The 23,814-nt window shown below is 36.4% G+C and overlaps 1 protein-coding gene across 1 annotated transcript in view; it reads right to left on the bottom strand.

The window, feature by feature from the left end:
• Nepl16 (Neprilysin-like 16) overlaps window positions 1-23,814 on the bottom strand; it is a 516,822-nt gene that overhangs the window by 52,298 nt on the left and 440,710 nt on the right. The window contains exons 7-9 of the mRNA XM_069816363.1: window positions 18,413-18,508; window positions 18,206-18,330; window positions 6,378-6,564 (exon numbers count right to left, since the gene is read on the bottom strand). Coding sequence (XP_069672464.1) covers window positions 6,378-6,564; window positions 18,206-18,330; window positions 18,413-18,508 — 408 coding nt within the window. The remainder of the gene's footprint in view (window positions 1-6,377; window positions 6,565-18,205; window positions 18,331-18,412; window positions 18,509-23,814) is intronic.

Genomic DNA, 23,814 nt, shown 5'->3' on the forward strand with positions numbered 1-23,814 from the left:
ATCCACCGCACCCCCCTGAACTGACTCCTCCGGACTTCTTGCTGTTTCCCTGCCTGAAGAGGGTCATAAAAGACGCACATTTTGCTGACATGGCAGCCATCTAGGATTGTGTGACAGACATTCCGCGATCGATTTCCAAGGAGGACTTCGTTGGTGTCCATAAGCTGTATCAACTTTGCCAAACGTGTGTTATAGCTGATGGCGATGGCTCGATCATGTCTGGGGTCCTGGTTGTTGACAGCCAAATCTAACGTGGCTCTCCTCACTCGTTTCCTTCCCTTCGCGAAAGCATTTGAACCACTCGTAAACACATTTCTGCTCACTATTTCCCTCCCGTAAACTTGCACCAACATTTCATGCATCGCCACTGCGTTTTTCCCTATTTGTAGCAGAACTTGATGTTCAAGTGTTGCTCCATTACTCTGTGACACTACTTCTCACACTCACTACGTTCTACTGGCCGCAGAGGGGTGTATTTCACTCTAGGTGGCGCTTCTCGCCACGTCTCTGAAGAGCCACCTGCAGATATGGCACCATTCACCGAAAGTTTTATACACACCACATACACTGTAATTCAATTTGCTCAATTGAAGAGATCATCTTAATATATAAAAGTGAATGTGGGTATGTATGTACTTTATGTATGCTCTCTATACAAATCTACACTTTTTGACCGATATCCGTCAAAGTTTGCATATTTAATCTTCATAATAAAGAGAAAGAATAGGCTACATTAAAATTGTGCAAATGGACGTAAAATTAATTAAAAAATATAAAAATAAATACTATCAAATATTCATGTATAATGTTAAAATGCAATCTTCTGTGGTCAATTGATCTTTATTATTGTCTGTTGTATTCAACATCGAATTCACGAGGCCATGGAAATTATAACAGGAAATTAAATAACATTGTTGATACACACCATGAAGGCTAAAACTAGATAATTTATGCAATAAGTATCTTTGCGCAGTTGAGAACCGTATTATGAATTTCTCGATACAGTTGTAGATAGTGAGCAGACTGTGTATTATCCAACCGAATTCTTGAATCCTTTGAAACCACAAGGATTGCCACCATATGATTTAATGTATAATAACGTATTAAGGAATTTGTGCAGTACACACTAGTTTCGGTAAAAGGGTATGAGCATAAATAAAAGTTTGCCACTATATCCATAGAGCAGGGATATCGAACAGTACTCTCAAACTGTGAAACGACTAAAACTGTTTCCTACCGTAGCCGAGCTGAAACGACAGTCAGTAAGTTAAATCTGAACTCGCTCTAACAGTGTTCTATACGCAGTATGTTTATTAACTCTGGAGGCTGGTATGGATATGAAACGACGATTCAATAGTGTGTGGGTAGATAAATATTTATTTATCAGGAAGGAAAGGCACATTACTTAATAATGTAGAAAGGAACTTGGATAAATGAGCCATCATAATATTAAAAGGAATTTTAATTCAAAATATGCAGAAGCTTACGGACCAGAAAACTTATCCGGTTCTGCTCGTGAAAAGGCTGTAGAGGAATTAAAATCAAGATTGAATTCATAAAACCTTCCATCATCATCGGATGTTAGTAGAACAAGCTTGATTCGTGCTCGCTACTAAATTTGTGAAATTATTGCAACGGCTTTAAAGCTATTTACTGACGGAGAAAATGTGAAAGACTGTCTCATAGATGTTGCAAGAGATATATGTCCGGAATACGTTAATGATATGAAATCTATAAGTTTGTCTCGTAATATTATTGCAGATCACATATAAGAAATGGGAGATAACTTGGAGGGACAATTGATAGCAAGGATGAAAACTTTTTCTTGTCACTCACTAGCTCACTACCGCAAAGATACGGCGCTAGCTACATTCGTAAGGTGTATCGATTCAGGTTTCAATGTTCATTGAGATCTTGTAGAAGTCATTTCACTATAGAATCGTACTCGTGAAGATATTTTGGAATCTATAACAAAAACTATGAACAAATTTCAAGTCATTCCAAAAGTAATTAATTTTGTACATCAAAACAGTTAACTTTCTGAACTTGAAGTTGCACTGCTACAACACATACACACTAAGATGATATTTTAAACATGATATTAACAACATTATTATTATGGTTTATTTCCGTCACTAACGAACAACATTCATGGAATGACTCAGTAGATAAAACGCTATTATTATTATTATTATTATTAATATTATTATTATTATCACCATCATCTTCATCATTCATCCTCATGCCTAATGTAGATCTACATTCTTTGTTCATCAGAGTTCATCAAGTGCAAATCTAAAATGAGCTCCTAATCAATTGGTAAGATGTTTAAAAGTTACCAAAGTACCAGCCGCCGCATTAGTAGTTTTGCTTTTGTTTACGATCATTCGCCCGGTCTGCCTGCTACCTGTGTTCAATCGTCGTACAATCAAGGAGCAGAGAAGGCTCTTCATTTCACAGCTCGAGAGCGCTGTTCGATATCCCTGCCATACAGAGTTGTCTTGTTATCATTTGCGGAATTTCACTTCCTCTGTGCTGCAATATAGAGCGAATGCTTTGTTTGTACGCTAGTACTAACTATTGAGAACGCTGTCAACGCGTCTCTGTTATTGCGATTAATCACACACATGTGATCAGGGGTCATACTGAGACTTGGGAGCTCAGTTCTAGTAATAGCAACAATATTATAAAAAAAAATTGAAAACCGAGAAAAATAGATAATTCATGTAATTTCTCCAATGTTTACAGCAGCAGCAGCAGCAGTAGCAGTAGTAGTAGTAGTAGTAGTAGTAGTAGTAGTAGTAGTAGTAGTAGTAGTAGTAGTAGTAGTAGTAGTAGCTTTCCATTATAGAGGTCAAAGTTGTACATGCGCAAGGAACAGCCGACAGATTTTTCCTCTAGTCTTCTGATATGGATAGGATTTCTTTACGGGCCGTAAATCTACGACACGGGACCTACATCTTGACTTTCCTCTGAGGAAGCTATGTTAAAAATTTTGTCACTTAAAACACTTCGCACTGAGCTGGATTTGAACCCGCGAACCTCGGATACGTCTGGCATAGTAACCACTAGACCTCAGAGGACAAAAACCTACCTATGACGAATGTAATGTACGTAGCCTATAAGTAATAAATAAATCTTCCCATTGTCCCGTGAAAATATCAGTATAGCCTAATGCTAAATAAAACAGCATTTAGAGACACTTTGTAAAAAAAAAAAAGACTGTGTACAGAATGTATACGAAAAGCCTATAGGGAGTGAACATGGGAGTTTAACACATTTTTTTTTTATTTCGTACTTTTATTTTATTGCAGTAAAAAATATATTTATGGGATGAATATTAGCCATTTGTCTGATCACAAATAATTCCATCTTATCTTTATACTGTGGCGTTACGAAATGCGCTCTGGTTCGAGTCCTCATGGGGAAATAAATTTTCTCGTGAAATTTCGACCAGTATATGGGACCGGTGCCCACCCAGCATCGTGATGTTCTTGGGGAGCTATAGGTAGCGATATCCGGTCACGAAAGTCAGCTATAACGGCTGGGGGATCATCGTGCTAACCACACGATAATTCCATACTGGTTGGATGATCGTCCACTTCTGCTTCGGCATGTGGACGTGAGGCCAGCAGCCGGCTGATCGGTCATGGTCCTTGATGGACTGTCGTGCCTCGGATTATTATTAAGATAGTATGAAAGTATACAGACAGGGAGACAGACAAGCTGGCCCAAAACAACTTTTTTCGGCATCAGATATGCTAGAGTTCTAGAAACATATCCATAAAAGTTTCGAAGCCTATTTTTTGTAGCACCGCAATACTACCTCCGTGTCTGTCTATAGTTCATATAGTGAAGGCACGTTCAGCGCGAGCATTTTTAGCCTTTTAACGAGGTACAACACTGAAGTAGAATCTCTTTTAAGCGTGTGTCTGCATGCGATTCTGAGATTCTACGTCATTGTTGGACCTCGTTTAAAGGCTAGAAATGCTCGCGCTGAACATATAGGCCTTTGGAACATTTAGACGCAATGCCATGTTAAAGAGTACCTCTATTTGTGAGTTAACAGTTCTTCAGCAGATCTTGAGTTATTTTGTAATGGAAGGTAAATTTAGCTGTTTCGGTTTTGCATGAATATTTGTCCTAAGCGGAATTTTAGCCGTTGTATTTGAAGGGCGATAATATTCTTATCAGTCTGTGTATCTCGTATCATTTATTACGGCACGTATAAGAATAATAATAATAATGATTTATTTAACCTGGCAGAGTTAAGGCCATACGGCCTTCTCTAACACTCAACCAGGAGTAAAGACTGCGTTACAAAAACACTACAAATTTACAAATTACGCTACAATTTTACACACAAAATTGAATAAGATAATAATAATAATAATAAAAAATAAACAATAAATAAGAAGGAATCGGACATAATATATAACATACAGAAAGAAAGAAAAAAGTATAATAATATGTGAACAGCAGGTCAAAATAAATGAGGCATACAAAAAAAAGACAATTATTCATAATAATAATAATAATAATAATAATAATAATAATAATAATAATAAAATAAGAATAGTAATAATGATGATGATGATGATAATAATAATAATAATAATAATAATAATAATAATAGTAATATTAGTAATAAAATAGTGCAGTACAAAGTATACAGTGAATACAATATTTCTAAGTACACACAATAAGGAAAATTAAGATTATATATAGCTCAACTTATCACATTAGAGATATAACATTATCGGAAAATATGAAAACAAAAATATAAGATAAGTTGAATATCATTAGAACATAAAAAAAAAAATGTGAAAACGTGGAAACATGCAATACAACACTTGTCATAATAGTAAGTTAGTTTGGCAACTCGTCATAAGATAATTTTCTAACTTGGATTTGAAAGAATTCAATGTTCGGCAGCCCTTGACTTCAGGCGGCAGAGAGTTCCAGTGACGAGAGGTAGCAACAGTGAAGGATGAGGAATACAGAGACGATGCGTGAAGTGGAATTTCTAGCGTGTTATCGCGTTGTGATCGAGTATTAATATTATGATAGCGAGAGAGAGTATGAAATCGAGCGAATAAATAATAGGGGGATGAAGAGTGCATAATTCGATATAAGAGAGAAAGTGAGTGCAGATTTCTCCTCTCATGTAACCTAAGCCATGATAACTTCTTGAAAGAAGGTGAGATATGATCATAGTATCGAACATTACAAATGAAGCGGACGCACGCGTTATGAACACGCTGTAGTTTCTGAGCGGAATCAATCCTGAGATCACTGAACAAAACGTCGCAATAATCGAAGTGAGGTAGAATGAGTGTCTGTACCAGCGTCTGTTTTAATTTAGATGGATAATGATACAATCTTTTTAGTGAATGGAGAATAGAGAATGCCTTCTTACATGTATATTTCGAAGAAGCGTGTCCCTATTAGAGAATTCCTGGTAAAATTTGTCGGCCACTTCTTGCCCACGCTTAATTTCAACTTGAATAATCTCCGCGGATGAAAGCGTCATTAAATTGAATAGTGCTACTATGACTACTACTGTACTACATCTGTCATTGAATTTTAACGCTATACAGGGTGTTTATGAGGTGGTGTTACAAACTTTCAGGGATGGTGACGAAGGGCACATGTATCAATTTGAGATAAGGAACCCTGGTCCGGAAATGACCGGGTCGAAAGTTACAAGCAAAAATGAAATAATTTTATTCCTCTGTACACCTTATTTATTTGTATTTATCAGTATATTTTACACATACTGTATTCATCTGACGTTGTTTACGTTGTCTACTTACAGTATTCCATTCAGTGCGCTGTCTGAGGGATGGGGAGAGGAAATTACAATAAAGCAATGCATATAGCGTAATGTGTAACGGACATGGTCGGTCCTGATATGCACGTCTATAGACAGCAGTGTATGTGTACAAGTTCCAGTGTCTAGTCGATCAGTCCTAGTGAAATGGGGGAGTACACGAGAGCGGAATAAGCAGGTCTGATTTTCGAATACGGATGAGCCAATGGGAACAGTAGACAAGCTCACAGATTGTATCGGGCCTAGTACCCACGTAGGCGACATCCGGCCTATACCATCTTTCCACGACTGTTCCAATGGATAAGGGAAAAAGGACACGTGGTGCCAAATTACAATTCCATATTCACACAACTATTTATGCTTATAACTTTCGAATCAGTCATTTCCGGACCATGGTTCCTTATCTCAAATTGATACATGTGCCCTTCGCCATCATCCCTGAAAGTTTGTAACACCACCTCTGAAACACCCTGTATAAGCGCCTCTTTATTTCTGAGTAGCTTCTGTAATTGAAAATAATTATTACGTAACGCTGTCACCGTACCTGTTTACGGAGCTCTTCAAGATACTGCGGGGAGAACTGTCTGACGTAGAGGGCGCTCACCGTCTTGGTGAAGACGTTGATGGTGACGCGGGTACAGAAGCCGGGCCAGTCGGGCGTCGCGGTCGCGTTGATAAGCTCGTGGAGGATGTCCCGCGCGAACACCAGCAGCAGCGCATTGTGCACCACTCTGCAACAACCAGCACCACGCATGTCTCAAACATTATTTTCTGGAGATCTGCGATTTCCTGCAGCAAGGCCTGCGCTGTGTTCCGAACTACTCAATTTATCTCAATGTAATATCACATTTGAAAGGTACGAGGAAAAAACGAAATAAGTAATTTTTTTCGAAATCAAATTAGTTGTTATTAGATACAGAATGAAAAGAGGTTTCTCTTAGACCAGTCATGTCAATTGGTGCCCATAGGAGCAAGCGCGCGCTTTAGAGCTCAGGAGAGCCTGAGCGCTTTACAGCGGAAAGGAAAGAGTCAGACGAAAGAGGTAGTATATGCCGCTTGGTCGAGCTATGTACAGGGATGGCCAGCACTGATTCAATAGATAAAGGGAAGAGAACTTATTAAAACTGTATCCATGTTAATTTATAGATTTGTCTGAGAAGTCTAAGTGCATCATGAGAATGTAAGTTTTAATTTTAATGCTCATTTTTCACAAGTTTGTTTTTTTTATTCAAAAGGAATATTTTCTCAACTTCTTTTTCATAGAAAAGTGAAATTTTCAGATATAGGCCTATTTATTTAGTAGCCTTACAGGTACTGGAACAATGTTTTCGTAAATGTAATATACCGTAAATACATATTACTGAAGATAGTGTATTACACATTTTGAAAGTATTCGCATGGAAAATTAATGTTTGTAAGGAACTGAATTAACAAAGCAACTACTGTTACATCATAAGCAAAAGATATGTGATGAAAGAGTAATGGAACGGAGAAAAATTCTCTCCGGCGCCGGGATTTGAACCCGGGTTTTCAGCTCTACGTGCTGACGCTTTATCCACTAAGCCACACCGGATTCCACCCAGGCGTCGGAAGAATCGTCTCAGTTTTAAGTTCCAAATCTTGGGTTCCCTCTAGTGGCCGCCCTCTGCACTACGTCATAGATATCTATGAACCTAGGACCGAAGTTCACATATGTGCTGAGGTGCACTCGTAAGACGATTCTTCCGACGCCTGGGTGGAATCCGGTGTGGCTTAGTGGATAAAGCGTCAGCACGTAGAGCTGAAAACCCGGGTTCAAATCCCGCCGCCGGAGAGAATTTTTCTCCGCTCCATTACTCTTTCATCGTATGATGACGCAGAATATCTGCATGGAAATATATTATGTACTTCGGTACATTATAATAATATAAAAGATATATGCCCATATGTTGTAAAAATGTCAGCTCTATAGCTTCAGTAGATATCGAGAAAATAATTTAATATTCTAATGATAGGAACTTGCGCACCAATATCACCTTAAAAGCATAATGCGATAAGAGTTTTGTTATGGAATATTAGTTACACTTAAAACATATGCGGCACCTAGGTAACTTTCCTTTGTACTATAATATTGTTTTGATTAGTTTATTGATTACTTTTATAAGGCTAAAAATACCATCAATATCAATTCCAACTTACCAATCTCTTTTTTTTTTCTTGATACCTATCGCTTTCTTTATGAATGATGAGTTTCATTCGCTTAGTATAGTATAGTTTTATGTACTACGTAATTTAAGCGAATATTCCTTCTTAACACTCTATTATGTTATTAAGATTTAAAACACAAGTGCAATATTAAGAAATCACTGTTATTATTTTCGTTTTACAGACAATATAGAAAATATTAAACAGAAAGAAGCCATGTAAAAATAACGACATAAAATTTCGCGTTCCGTATGAGGTTTGTGCACCACTGTTTTCTTAATCCAACAGGCTGCTTATTCCTCCTTCCATAAGTAGCGCTTGATGTCCGCGCACGACGTCAAGGTCAGAAAAATGCGCTTGCTTTGACATCACTGTCTTAGACGTATGAAATGGGAAAAGAAGCAATTCGGTCAAGAGTTATTAGTTTTAGTGTACTGAAAAAAAAAAACAGGAGAGTCAAGCGAAACAGAGAGGGAAGCAGATAAGTCAACCGATTTACTTCTATCAATAGCACGGTATAATGTGTAGCACTAATCTTGTTATAAAAAATTATCTCAATGAAAAATATAAAAGTTATATAAAACCGAACCTATTGTATGGAGGAGAACTGCTTATAACGCCAAAAAGAGTCTACTCCAGAAAGCTGACAAGCAAACATTCCGATGGGGGAGATATAAAAATGTTAAATTTTTTTCTTCCACCATGTTAATAATGTTAAAAAAGTGCTTAAACAAATTTTGGCCACTCGATCGCAATTACGAGGGCGTCCAGAAAGTGATTTTCTCTGTGGCTGTTTACATAAGAAACACAATTGCTTGGGAACATTTATTGAAACAGATGTAGCAATCGTTACGCTACTTGTCAACATATCTCTCACTGGAATTGAGACATTTGCCATGCCATGGGATCAATTTTTGTATCCTTGTGTTGTACAAGTCAGCCGCCTGGGATCGGAACCAGCGTTTGACAGCCGTCTGCACCTCTCTGTCGATCCCATGATACGAAAAATTTCAATTCCGGGGAATATGTTGAAAAATAGCTCAACAATTGCTGTGTCTTTCCAATAAATTTTTCCAATGAAATTGTGTTTTCTTTCTGTTAACGACCTCTCACGAACTTATTTTTAGGGCCCTAGTAATTGCGGTCGGGTGGCCAAAATTTGTGTAAGCACTTCTTTTGACATTATTAACATTGTGAAAGAAAAATATTTAACTTTTTTCATCTGCCTCCATCAGAATGTTAGCTTGTGAGATGGCACAATATAGATCCCTCAGAATTATATCTGGAGTTGTCAAACGCACACCTAGAATAGCCATGAAAACCTTAAAAGAAAACTTAAAGCTGAAAACTTAGTATCTCACAAAAGCAATGATTTTACCAGACAAAATCAAAACCAACATCTATAACCATTAACCACCCAGGGTTCCAGATACAACTACCTGTAATAAAACTGAAAGCATAAAAAACTTCGGAATATGTATTATATGATTTCTCATGTTAAATTATATTGTACATGGTTTACATGTTTCGACCTATTATTAGTCTTCTTCAGGTATAGTGATATAGTGTTAAATGTTGTGTAATAAAGATATATAAAAACTTAAAAAACTACTGACTGAATATGATAATGGGAAAATTTCACAAATAAACACAAAATATGCAATATCACGCCCCCCCCTCCCGAATTTCGAGACATTAACATTCAACTAGACCTCCAGGAACCAGTCTCAAGATCAAGTGATCCATCACAAGTACTGAAGGCGACAAGCACAGCAACTATGCCAGAAACATATTATCCAACTGATGTATAGAATGGGATACATAATGATGGTTAATGTACAAACAACGAGGCAGGCTTTGGGATATTTAGAACAGAATTTTCGCAATATACACCCTTGAGAAAATATGCAAAACTGTCGATGGAAAACTAATATCAATAAAAACAGCTCTGCTTAGTGTTTTATACGGACCACATGTAAAGAAAGACACTGTAATTCAATGAGACTGCAAAGAAGCATTACAGGGCATATTCAATAGCAACAAAGCAACAGAAATCCTACAAAATATAAGAAAACTGTATAAAAATATCAAATCAACAAATAAGGAAATTGTCTTCCAATGGATACCATCGCATGAAATTTTGAACAAACAGTATCTTCTCCTTTGTATAAAAACTGGACTACGATAATAGGAAGAACAGCATTGAAGCATTGAGAAGGTAGAGAAAGAACGATGTAAATCAAATTTCAATTGCCATTCGAGAACGACAACACTCATTACCATATACATTCTTCATACGGCGATAAATTTCGGCTTCACTAACATTTTCTGCCGTCAGAAACTGAATAAATGCTCGTTGAGCTTATTTGGATGAATCCATGTTTCGACTGTACACAATACAATGTTGTTCTGCAAATGAAAACAGAGCACTACCGCTTCACACAATGTCAGCTATTTCCTAACATACAGTGCTATCTACCAAAGAAAACACTGAGCTTCGCTTGCTAGAACAGCGACGCTACGACAAAAATCTCACTTTCATTTGGGCGACCCTTATATTACGTTTTCTTGGAAGGAACTTTGGTAGCGAATCCAACAGATAGGTTCCTAAAGGACTAAAAATTTTAACTACTCTAACTTTTACAAACTATTTTCTAGAGTTTGGAACGTAGAATCATGGTAATCATATTCAGTTTCTTACACGGATTTACGAACTAGGCCTAGAAAATAACCTTTGGTAACGGATCCGACATATAGAGTGAGTCCCAGCGAACGTTCTCCGTGTTTCTGTCGGCCGAACGCGGCAGGTGCCACCACCCCCACCGCTGCAGCCGCTGCTTACATCCGCGAACTTACGGTGCTTCGTCAAATTAAATCGTATGTACCGGTACTATGTTATATTAATAACATTCGGTACTCATCCTCCCCACAGTAGAGGCTAGAAGTATTGCCTATCTTGTGTGATACATAAATCACATTGCCGTAATAAACTATCATTCACACGCATAAGATCCTTTGCGCTAATGCAATGAATTTCTATCAGAGTATTTTAAGTTCCACCAATGTATAAGTATTAGTTACTTACTCTTATTTTTTAGTGTTCCCGAGAAATAAAAGTTACTTAGTATAATACTAGCTCCACATTCTCGCCGAGTCAACCCGAGCCAAGGCGAGCGCGAAAGTGTGGATGGTGAGCTCGTCTCGCCTCGCCATGTCTCGCCGAGACTGGCACTCGCCTGCGCTCCGCTCCGTGTCGGTTTTTGGTGTCCGAGTCAAAGGAAGCGAATGGTGAACCCGAGCGTCACCACGTCCCAGGTAGAAAAAGTGTAGACCAGTGGTACTCATTACGCGGCCCGCAAGCCACATGTGTCTCTTAAAGTCATTTATTGCGGCTATTGAACTAATATTAGGCCTACTATTACTATTTTTATCTGAGATTTTTTTGATTTCTGTAATAATGTGCTACTGGAGAAAACTTTGGTTACCCTGCATCATTACTGCCAGTGAAGGTGTTCAACAACGACGCGTATTTGTTTTCATTAAAAAAATTATAGAGTAGTATCATGTCTCTTGTCTTATTACGTCTTTATATAATACTGGGTTATGTTTCTATCTTAATAGACATAGTGTGCATTCAAATTTTGTAATAGGTATTCAAAAGATTCTCAATCAAAGATAGAGAATCTGAAAATGTTAAAAACTCCGTAATATCTGTATAGAAAATAATGTATTCCCTATAAATAAAAATGAATTGACAACAAAAGCATCATGCTACATAGCAGAAATTAAGCCATTTATGGATTCGGAAATTGTTAAGGAGTGTCTTTCAGCTGTATGTGACACATTATTTTCTAAATTTCCAATCTCGTTAAAAACAGATTACAGGTAAAATAAAACAACAAATCAACCTGCTCGTATCGATATGAGTTGCATAAGGATAGCAGAATCCACCATTTAACTTCATAATATCTATAGTAGGCTATATAAATATTAGATAATGATGATGCTGATAATAATAATAATAATAATAATAATAATAATAATAATAATAATAATAATAATAATAATAATAATAGACCAAATCATATAATAATTAAAAATCCGCGCATTTTGTTAAGCTTCAATACTGTAAAATGCATTGTGGCTCTCGGCAAGTTACTATTTTCCACTTTTGGCTCTCTTTAAATTTCTAGTGAGTACCACTGGTGTAGACTCTTGTACTCGCTTACTTACAAATGGCTTTTAGGGGACCCGGAGGTTCATTGCCGTCCTCACATAAGCCCGCCATCGGTCCCTATCCTGAACAAAATTAATCCAGTCCCTAGCATAATATCCCACCTCTCTCTAATCCATTTTAATATTATCCTTCCATCTACACCTTGGCCTCCCGAAAGATTTTTCCCCTCAAGTCTTCCAACTAACACTCTATATGCATTTCTGGATTCATCTATACGTGCTAAATTTCCTGCCCATCTCAAACGTCTGGATTTAATATTCCTAATTATGTTAGGTGAAGAATACAATGCGTGCAGTTCTTCATTGTGTAACTTTTTCCATTCTCCTGTAACTTCATCCTACTTAGCCCCAAATATTTTGCTAAGCACCTTATTCTCGATTATCCTTAACCTCTGTTCCTCTCTCAATGTGAGAGTCAAGTTTCACAACCATACAGAACAACCAGCAATATAGTAACTGTTTATTTTTTAATTGTAACCTTCAGCATTTTCGAGAGCAGACTGGATGACAAAAGCTTCTCTACCGAATAATAACAGGGATTTTCCTTACTTATTCTGCGTTTAATTTCCCCTCCAGCGTCATTTATATTAGTTACTGTTGCTCCAATGTACTTGAATTTTTCCACTTTTTGAAAAGATATATTTTATATTGGGGTTTCGCAACAAGCTCTTTTTACGGTGATGAGTTGTTAGTCCTTCGCCCAAACCCCAAGCTGGAGGACCACCACTTATCAACTGTTCGCGATTGTCTGTTCAAAATATTTCAGGTATTCTATATGCCGGTATGGCGAGGAGCACTTTGTCTTTTATCGCTTCTCTCAGTTGTGTCTTTTTTCGAAATAATTGGCAATATTTTGCATAGTGAATGTTCGAAATCAGGTAGTGATATAGGACTGAAGTTATCAAATTCTCCTGATGGTTCACAAAAATTGCTCGTTAAACATATTTTCTATCATTTCCCTGCAACAGAAATTAATATTTAGTTTTAAGTGGCTTTAATTAACTTTGAAAAACAAATGAATAGTCATATTTGTATTAATAATTTATAAATCCCTATTAAAATATTGTAATAACATTTGAGTCGATATATTGTATAATAATAAAATCGTTGCCACGTTGGAAAGGTTCATAGACAAGTTGCATTATATTAAGTAAGAGAAATAATGTAATATCAGCAAATTCATCTCGTCCGATTTTTGTGTATATAGCTGTCATCCACCATCTTCTTCCTTTTTTTTTCCGAGGCTTGCGACATTTTTGATGTGATATGTTACCAATAGTTGTAATAACTAAGAGCACACAGAGCTGATGCAGCGGCAATTTCGGAAGCTTCCATCGTGTACACGTCACAACTGAACGCCTCGCCGCGCCTCGTGAGTTTGCGAGAATGTGGAGAGGTACATCACTTGCAACGACGACGATTTGTGCTCGCCGAGTGGCAATCGGGTCGACTCAGCGAGAGTGTGGAGGTAGCATTAGATCTGAAGAACAAACTGACCATGATCCCTGCTAATTATTATTCTACGAGCAAATATACGAACTTTATATTAATAATATAGTACATGACTTTTAATCCGGCGAAGCGTCGTGAGTTCGCGGAAGCAAAACAGCGGTGGTATGGGTGAGTCCTGCCGCTAGTCGACTGACAAACGCCGGCAACGTTCACTGGGACTGCATTTGCGATATGTTAGATGTTTCTGAACCTGTAACAAACAAATCTTGCACCACGTTGAAAGCTTTCAAATGTCAATGTCAACCAACACTTTGCTACACTAAGTTGTTATACCCTATTTTATTTCTACTAAAAGTAATCAGTGGTATTGTATTGTATTGTATTGTATTTATTAACATTCCATGGTATTCATACATTGCCTCACAGCTAGAATGTGGAACAAGTCATGAAACTTAATACTATTATAAAGTCTTAATTTGTAGTCATAGTCTAGATGAAATATATACAGAAGAGATTTACAATATAGTTTACTAGTACAACACAAAGTTTTAGTATCAATTTCATGAAGCGTTATTGAATGTCATGAATTCACCTACAGAATAGAAGGCGTGAAAAATTAGGTACTTCTTTAATTTGGCCCTAAATAATCTTATGTTTTGAGTTTCATTTTTTATATCGATAGGGAGGCTATTAAACATTTTTACTGCCATATAACGCAGTCCTTTTTGATAGCACGATAGACTTGCCGATGGAGTAAAGGTAAGTTACTTATTAAAATACAGATTATACAAAACTGACTTAGCCTACATGGATAAAATTTCACGTAAACATTGAAGACATAGTCTTCGAGTAAAAATTGCATTGTACATTTAATAAATTTAGAAATTAAGATATTATTCTAATCATAAGGTATTATACTTTTACCTAATAAACACTGAATTATTCTCAATTTGTGGAACGCAAGGTGTGCAATGATTTTCATCTTCAGGTTTAGTTCAACGAGTCTCAATTAGTGAATCCAGATAAAGAGCTTAGCGCAACATTGTTCGCTAACTTCAATTTAGCTAGCTAAGTACCAAAAATAATTATTGTTCACTTCATTAAAAATTTATTCCTTAGCGTTCTCAATATTAGCACAAGTTCCTCTTAGTTGTATAATTCTCATAGACACATACTGAAAAAGGAACATCAGAATATGACAGGTATACAATGTCCACGTTTGCTTCAGTATGGACTTCAAGTTCAGCGATCTTATTGTGTAAGTATCTCACTATTAGAAAACTGACATGGAACGCACTTTGTATTTGCGGAGTTACTCTGTATCTGACGTTTACCTGTTATGACTTCGAGATCGTTTTCAAGGAACAATAGCAGAACTTCTCCTTCTGCTAGAATAGAACAGATTGCGATGGATGCAAATGACGTGCAAATGCATTGTTTCATGTGACAGTAAGATAAAATCCAGTGAACCCAGTTACAATTGCTGGTAGGAATGTGAAGCTTGTTTCCCTCTTTAGAGAAATAACTGCGTAGGCCTATCTCTTGTCTATATTTATCCTTTGTCATCTTATGCCGGCGATTAAGTGTAAGTAATCTCGATAATTATTTTTCCATTTGTTAATAACGTGATTATAGGTATATTTAATTTATATGTCAGCTAGAATAGTCAGAAATTCGTCTTTACGTTCTCCCGGAAGTGCAGTAAATTAATAATTAATTAATTGTCTCTCTGTTATTTAAAGTGAGCAACATATCCGGATACCTTTTGAATTTTTTTACTTTATATCTGTATTAGCACTTCTACATTTGTGTTTGATATTTTGAATGCTTTTCCATCCATGGCAGTGAAAAGTCTAACGAACGACAAAATTTCTGGTTTCAGATCTGCAGCATGTAGCAGAGAACAAGTAGGACTCAGAATCTCAGCAAGAATATGACTGTAATAAAACTGAAATGAAGATTTCGAATGACCTTCCACTAAAGAAGTTTGTTTCATCAAATGGAGAAAAAAGTGCAAATGGATCAAAACCCATTCTTTAGGAACTAGTAAAACAAAAAGGAAAGTATCGGTATTTAAGAAGCTGTAGGGGATTTGTATTGCGCGGAACATCATTATTCTTAGTAAACAGATTGAATTGTAATCTGTACACCAAAATTTAAGAGGTGATTTTTCATGTTAAATATAACAAAACTTTTATTATATTATATTATATTCCTTCAATGAATCATCGTTAAGCAGGAAAAAAAAAAATAGTCTTCTCACAATGTTGGCAGCGCTCTATTGCGATAATGGCCCGAGAGAAATGGTTGATTGCTATACAAGCACATAGCATAGGTAAAAATAATCTAAACAGTTTGAATGTAAACGTTTAAAGTCGAAATATCTGAATCCAAATTCTTTTAAGAAGATAGAAATAAAAAATTTGTTCTTATAGAAACAATTTCATTTGAAGCGAGTCATAAAATTATAGGAAAAGCAGACGTCTGTATACAGAGTGCAAGTGATGTAACTGTGCAGATTGAAGGGAACAATAGAATAAAATATATAAAATAAATAAAAAAGACAATTATGAGTTTTTCTAATTAAGCTAATATTCAATTAGGAAATTAGGCTGAAAGTCTGTTTAATTGAGCAAGAGCGCGTCCACGGCTCAATTATGAAAACACACACGCACTCGGTCCGAACAGCAGAGTTCCGCCCCTTAATCACTCCAGTAGGATTTCCAGACTTCCTAATGGCAGAAAATAACGATACGAGTTAATCTTTCTATATAATTTGCAAGAACGCCGTCCATTTTATTGAAAACTGCAAAGGGATACATCATTCTTTATCAATTTCTCTGAGGATAAAAGTAAAGATCAGAATCGTATGGATAGTACTCATTGAGTAATACAGTCAACATTCAGGGAAATTTTTTGTGAGATAAGTATTTATTTGGTACTAATATTGCCTTAGAATTGTTATTGTAATCTATCCAAGGAATACGGTGTTAAAATCTCCCCAGTTACTTTCACTCTGTGTAACAAAAAAAAAAGTGTGTGTTAATATTCCAGAGGAAGGTACCCAAAAAAACCCCGTAACACGCAAGATGACACTACTGGAATTAATACTATTCCTTCGGGATCAAAAGAGCAAGCCTCGCAGATATGACTAACGAAACTATGGATCATTGGCGGCTCAGGGACTGAGGTAACGAGGAGTTATGGGACTTAAAATATTTATATAATACAGAGTGAATGAAAAGTCAGGAACCATATAAATATCTTCCATATGCTTCATTTTCGATTACTGTATGTGTTACCAGTATTTGTAAGACCAAATGTCCGATTCTAGCCCTCAGCTATCTGAAAAGCCGCCATTTTGAATGCAACTTTGAAATTTTAAATAGAAAGGGGGCCAGGTAGGTACTCAAAATCATGTGAAATTTTCTGAGAAAAAACAATAGTGCAATCCATTTTGTGATATCTCTATTCGTTTTTAAGTTACCTATTTAAAGATAACTGTAATAATTACACTAACATTAGTTACTGTATCTACAGATATTTTTTTAACATGGTACGGTACTAAGCAGACTTTGGAAAAGGTGTTTTTATGTAATTCTGGTAATTAACTTTTCCTGCTTTACTGTTTGGTTAACCTGTGACAGTTTCAATGCATTGTTGTGATTATTTCAAGCTTTCCTATAACAAATTTCTTGATTTTTCGTGATGGTATTATCGAAAGAAGAAAGAATTGGTATCACTCTTCAATCTGGTAGGTTAAACCACAGAAATGTTGCAGCAGACTGGACGAGCAGTTCCCTGGACATTAGATTGGTCGACGTGGACAAGTAGAATTGCCGGCCAGGTCTCCAGATTTAACACCCCTTGATTTTTTCTTTTGGGGTTATATAAATAACTTGGTAGGATGAAGAGAAAATTGAGAATGTGGAACATTTAAATAACCGTATCTTTGAAGCCTGTGCTAAAGTCACCCCGGAAATGCTACAAAATGTTCTACCCACATTCTCAATTTTCTCAGAATTGCATAAAAACACCTTTTACAAAGCCTTCTTAGTACCGTACCATGTTACAAAATATCGGTAGATGCAGTAACTAATGTTTCTGTCATTATTATAGTTATCTTTAAATAACTTGAAAACGATTAGAGATATCTCAAAACGAATTGCACCATTATTTTTCTCAGAAAATTGCACATAATTTCGAGTACCTACATGACCCCTTTTCCATTTAAAATTTCAGAGTTGTATTCAAAATGGCGGCTTTTGAGATAGCTGAGGGCTAGATTCGAATGTGTCACTGGTAGAGCATTTGGTCTTACAAATACGGGTAACACCAATAGTAATCGAAAATCAAGCATATGGAAGATATTTATATGGTTCCAGACTTTTGATTCACTCTGTATTTTATCTACGTTGCGTACGCTTCGAATTTGTACACGATCACCGACTAGGAGCTTGTCTTAGATTCTATAATATAATATTACAAGCAAAAACAGACCTGTTTTGAAAATGAGAGAGCATCTGATGAAGACTGGACAAGTAGTTAGGAGCCACCACATATAAAGAATCCTCGTCTGTGAAGTTAGTCGCAAATACTTCGTCCAATAGATGCTTCCACTGTATCTGTAAATAGAGACATATTTAGTATTACTTCCTACTTCATAGGCTCTTAACGTTGATGATATCTCGATATAAACGTACTCACAAACCCGTAGGAATCTTGAAGTTGCGAAATGTTGTAACTCTTATAAGAATCTCTTCTTTGTGACGAATTTATGATATCTTTTTCACGAGGAAACAGCTGGAAGAAAGTAAAACTTTATATTAGATAGCTGTGTAGAGGTTTTCTAATTATTATTAAAATGTTTCCCTAAACATGGATGTCACTGTTAACGTCATTATACTTAATCCGCCGTCAGTGTGGCCGAATGGTTACCGTATTTGCGAACTGAAGCCCAACTTAGAATGATGTAATTTTAAGATTGAGGCTGCAGATGTACAGGTACAGACACTTAAAAGCAACACTGGAAACGACTCTAGATAAATTGAAGTTTATCGGCCATTTATTGTGTACATTAAAATATGTTTTTATTATACCCCATCTTTCTATCGTATTGCAATAGGATGTAAAAACAAATTTTTATGTTACTTGAATAAATAATGTTTCGGTGGATCTGCACAGATGATGTGACGTATTGATGCAAATAAAATTAATGGGAATATTTGAACTCCATTTTTCGAAATACCACTTCTTATACAGAGATGATGTTTAAGTGACATTTTCAATTGTTCAGTTCTTTCCAAAACACGCTGTACTTCGGAGATTGTAGAAAAAAGGAATTTGTATGACATTTTTGTTTACCTTCTCCCAAGAACATGATTCCAGCTCCTTATTTGAATGTGAAGGCACTGGAAACCAGCCAGTCATTAATATTTTTCGGATCCGACGAATAAAAATTGATTTCAGAATTATTTGCATATTTAATACTGCTTTTTGCGTCGTAACATTTTTTTAAGCTGACAATAATGACGAATTTAATCCGAAGCGTAACTGCTAACCAAAACTTTATATTCCACAGTGATTAAAAACTTTGAATTTAAGACAAATATACCATATTCCAAGAATTTACTGTCGGATATCAGAAGAATACCATCAAATGAATTCTATTTATGCACAATTTCCAGGTAATTATATTTTGCCAATATGTAGTGCAATTATGTACTATTTTTAAAACATCACAAATGCAGCTTATCAACGAGTTGGTTAACTGAAATTGCGTGTGACGGGAATTGACCGTCGTCGTAAGAATATTAAAAAGTTTGCTTTGGTCGACCTGGATAACGTAGTTGTGTTCGATCTTGAGGGTTCGATCCTGACCTAGGTCGATGACATTTAAGTGTGTTTAAATGCGACATGCTCATGTCAGTAGATTTACTGGCATGCAAAGAACTCCTGCGAGACAAAATTTCGGCACACCGGTGACGCTGATATAACTTTTGCAGTAGCGAGCGCCGTTAAATAAACCATAATTAAGAAAAGGTTTGCGTTGTTAACTTGTTCTTAGATTGGATGCTTCCTGACTTCCTGCCGTACGAACGGCAATGATACTCTCTTTTGAAGACCACAAGGGGTACCAGTTTGCTTTATTTTTGTGCAGAGGTTTATTATTATTACGATTATTATTATTGTTATTATTATTATTATTATTATTATTATTATTATTATTGTACGATGTTCATAACTGTGGTATTTGTTGTGATGGCGATGGTATTTAGAGTTAGGATGATAATGGTGAAGATGATACGATGATGGCAATGATGATGGTGATTAAAACTAATAATGACATTGATGGTGTGATAAAGCGATGGCAATGACAGTAAGGGTGATATTAGTGATTATAATGGTGATGACAGTGATAATAATGATGATGGTAACAGTTATGATAAGAATGTTAACGATGAAAAGTACAGTGATATTAATAACGGTGGTGATTGAGTTTTATGATAATGGTAATGATGCTAATCCTTAAGATGATGGTGACGGTAGAGATGGTGATAATGAGGATGGTGGTGTTTATGATCATAGAAATGAAGGTTTTTTATGTTTATGTTGAGTTGGTAATAGAGATTATGATAATTGCTGTGGTGGTCGTGATTCTGAAGATTATGATGATTATAGTGCTGATGTTGATTGATATGCAAGTAATTGTTGGGTTTTAGAAGATATACGATACTATTGTAACATTTTCTTTCGAAAAATCGAAAAAAAATCGAAGGAGAATTGGGAGGAAAATTTAAAAGGTACGCAAAACGCGTCCTTGCAAGGGGTTGGGGGCTGTACAAAACTAAATATGTGAGCTCCAAGCCTGTTGGCCACTAGTCTCACTCCGGGTTACGCTGCTCCCCTGAAGGAGCTCTAGAAAATTTTGAAGGGGAAGCCGAAATTGGACGTAACCTCTTAGGTACCACATACGCGAGGGGGGCTGAGATTGATCAATTGATCACGGAACGGGGCGAGGAGGATTTGGCTGGTGTTTGCCGTTAGGATGGCAAGATGCCGTCATCTGTTGTTCGATGACAAAGCAGGTGAAGGCCGTCGGAAGAAGCGCCGTGAAATCTAATCTGCAATTTGAGAGGTCCCTGTCCTTTCAATTTGCGACTTATTGAGTGACCTCGTATATTTAATAGACTATTAATATTATCTGAACTAGGGCATACATCATTTATAATAAAGGTGGAGTATATATGGGGAAGGGCATATAGGTCCGTGGCCCATTTCTTATAGGGCTCATCCCGACATTTGTCTTACGCCTGAGGAAAACCACGGAATACCTTAGGCGAGATGAGTTGTCTCATGTATAGGAGACTAGCCAATTTGGCTATTATGTAGGAGGTGGTAGTTATGAGCCTTGTTGAATCGTCTCAATTTTGAGACAAGCCATTTGGCTATATGATGGCTCAATTACGAAGAGGGGGGAGAGATGTAATTAGTTAATTAATTTAAGTAATAGGGAGATTAATGGGGATATGAGTGCAGGTCCGTGGCCCATTTCTTTTAGGGCTCATCCCGACATTTGTCTTAGCGCCTTAGGAAAACCACGGAAAAACCTTAGGCAGGATGAGTTGTCTCAATATCAGAGACTAGCCAGTTGGCTCTTAGGTTGAATGACTCTATGAATCGATGGATATATACTAGCCAATTGGCTCTATGATAGTTCCATCGATCAACAAAAGTAGATATTGTTAGGGAGGGATTTTGTTTAGCCCAGTTAAGACAAGGTCATTTTACAGCGGTTGCACTATCCAAGGAGTCTCATGGAGTTGAGTCGTGGCTACCAAAACCTGGGAGTAACGCCAGCCTCCCTGTCCTCCTGTCTCAATAGTATAGCTAATGGACCTGTCTGGTGTCTACGCCGTAACCTAGGATCATACTGGCCGAGGCCAGATATGAGCGGGTTGGGGTTAATTAACTATTTATATAGACAGAGATATTCAGGTAACGAGCAATTTTAAGATTCATGTAAAGCTTTTTGTAGTAGAGATAGTCACTTACGGTAGTATCGATAGTACTATCGATAGTAATCTCTATTACCAACTCAACATAAACATACTAGTCCTATCGATAGTTACAATCAAAACTATCGATACTATGAATAGCCATTACAAACATTTTGTTAATTGGTTATAAACTGAAAATATATTTCAGAATTTATGTCTAAACGCGTACTGAACTAATAATTCAATAATTTCTATCAATTGGATTAGAATTATGTACCAATAACACATAATATTATAATCTTTGCTTAAAGTCCCAACATTAGCAATCATTATAATATTTTTTTGAACATGTGACCATTGCTCCAAGGATAATGTAAAATTATTATTATCTATTAATATATGGATTTGACGTCGTACAAAATTTTGTTCAATATTCTTTTGAGAAGATAAACTCCATATGCAGATGAAATTATTGGGGATCATCAGTACGGTTTTCGGCGTAATAGAAAAAAGGGAGTATAAAATACAGTATATAAGTTATTCATAGATTTCAAAAAGGCATATGATTCGGTTAAGAGAGAAGTTTTATATAATATTCTTATTGAGTTTCGTATTCCCAAGAAACTAGTTCGACTAATTAAAAAGTGTCTCAGTGAAACTTACAGCAGAGTCCGTATAGGCCACTTTCTATCTGATGCTTTTCCAATTCACTGCGGGGTACAGCAAGGAGATGCACTATCACCTTTACTTTTCAACTTCGTTCTAGAATATGCCATTAGGAAAGTTCAGGATAACACAGAGGGTTTGGAATTGAACGGATTACATCAGGTTCTTGTCCATACGGATGACGTGAATATGTTAGGAGAAAATCCACAAACGATTAGGGAAAACACGGAAATTTTACTTGGAGCAAGTAAAGAGATAGATTTGGAAGTGAACCCCGGAAAGATAAAGTGTATGATTATGTCTCGTAACCAGAATATTGTACGAAATAAAAACATAAAAATTGCAGATTTATCCTTCAAAATATCTTGGAACAACAATAACAAATATAAATGGCACTCGGGAGGAAATTAAACATAGAATAAATATGGGAAATGTCTGTAATTATTCGGTTGAGAAGCTTTTGTCATCTAATCTGCTGTCAAAAAATCTGAAAGTTAGAATTTATAAAACAGTTATATTACCGGTTGTTGTGCATGGTTGTGAAACTTGGACTCTCACTTTGAGAGAGGAACAGAGATTAAGAGTGTTTGAGAATAAGGTTGTTAGGAAAATATTTGGGGCTAAGAGTGATGAAGTTACAGGTGAATGGAGAAAGTTACACAACGCAGAATTGCATGCATTAGGCTATATTCTTCACATGACATAATTAGGATCATTAAATGGAGACGTTTGAAAGGGGCAGGACATGTAGCACGTATGGGCGAATCCAGAAATATATATATAGAGTGTTAGTTGGGAGGCTGGAGGAAACAGACTTCTGGGAAGGCCAAGACGTAGATGGGAGGATAATATTAAAATGGATTTGAGGGAAGTGGGATATAATGATAGAGACTGGATTAATCTTGCACAGGATAGGGACCGATGGCTGGCTTATGTGAGGGCGGCAATGAACCTTCGGGTTCCTTAAAAGCCTTTGTAAGTAAGTAATTAATAATGTAAGGATTTCCACTTTATTGGGATGCAGACGGTTTCAGTTTTTGATAACAGTCTTTACGAAGAAACTAAGATCCCAGTGAACACAGATACTTTCTGACAAAATTACTTAGTTGTGGGTGAATGGTGTATGATAAAAGGAATTGGAAACTAAATACTAGATTTGCTCAGTTACATATGAAAAATAATCAGAGCGTGCCTGAAATTTGCATACTAGTTAAGTAGGGATCGTAATGTAAAGACTGTACTCGATAGTAAGGTTGAGTTTATAAATTATAATTGAGGATAACTTTCTTCCATAATTTTGTAGATTAATGGAAGACATGAAAACTGGTTCCAGCTGATCATAAAGAGACCATCCAATGTCTCAACTCTCATTATAAAGGGACTGTATCTTCCCAGGCCTACTCTGTCATCTATGCAAGATATGTAGAACGCTTCTTTCCTACC

Source organism: Periplaneta americana, chromosome 17, assembly GCF_040183065.1.
Source record: "Periplaneta americana isolate PAMFEO1 chromosome 17, P.americana_PAMFEO1_priV1, whole genome shotgun sequence".
In the NCBI taxonomy this organism is placed as follows: Eukaryota; Metazoa; Arthropoda; class Insecta; order Blattodea; family Blattidae; genus Periplaneta; species Periplaneta americana.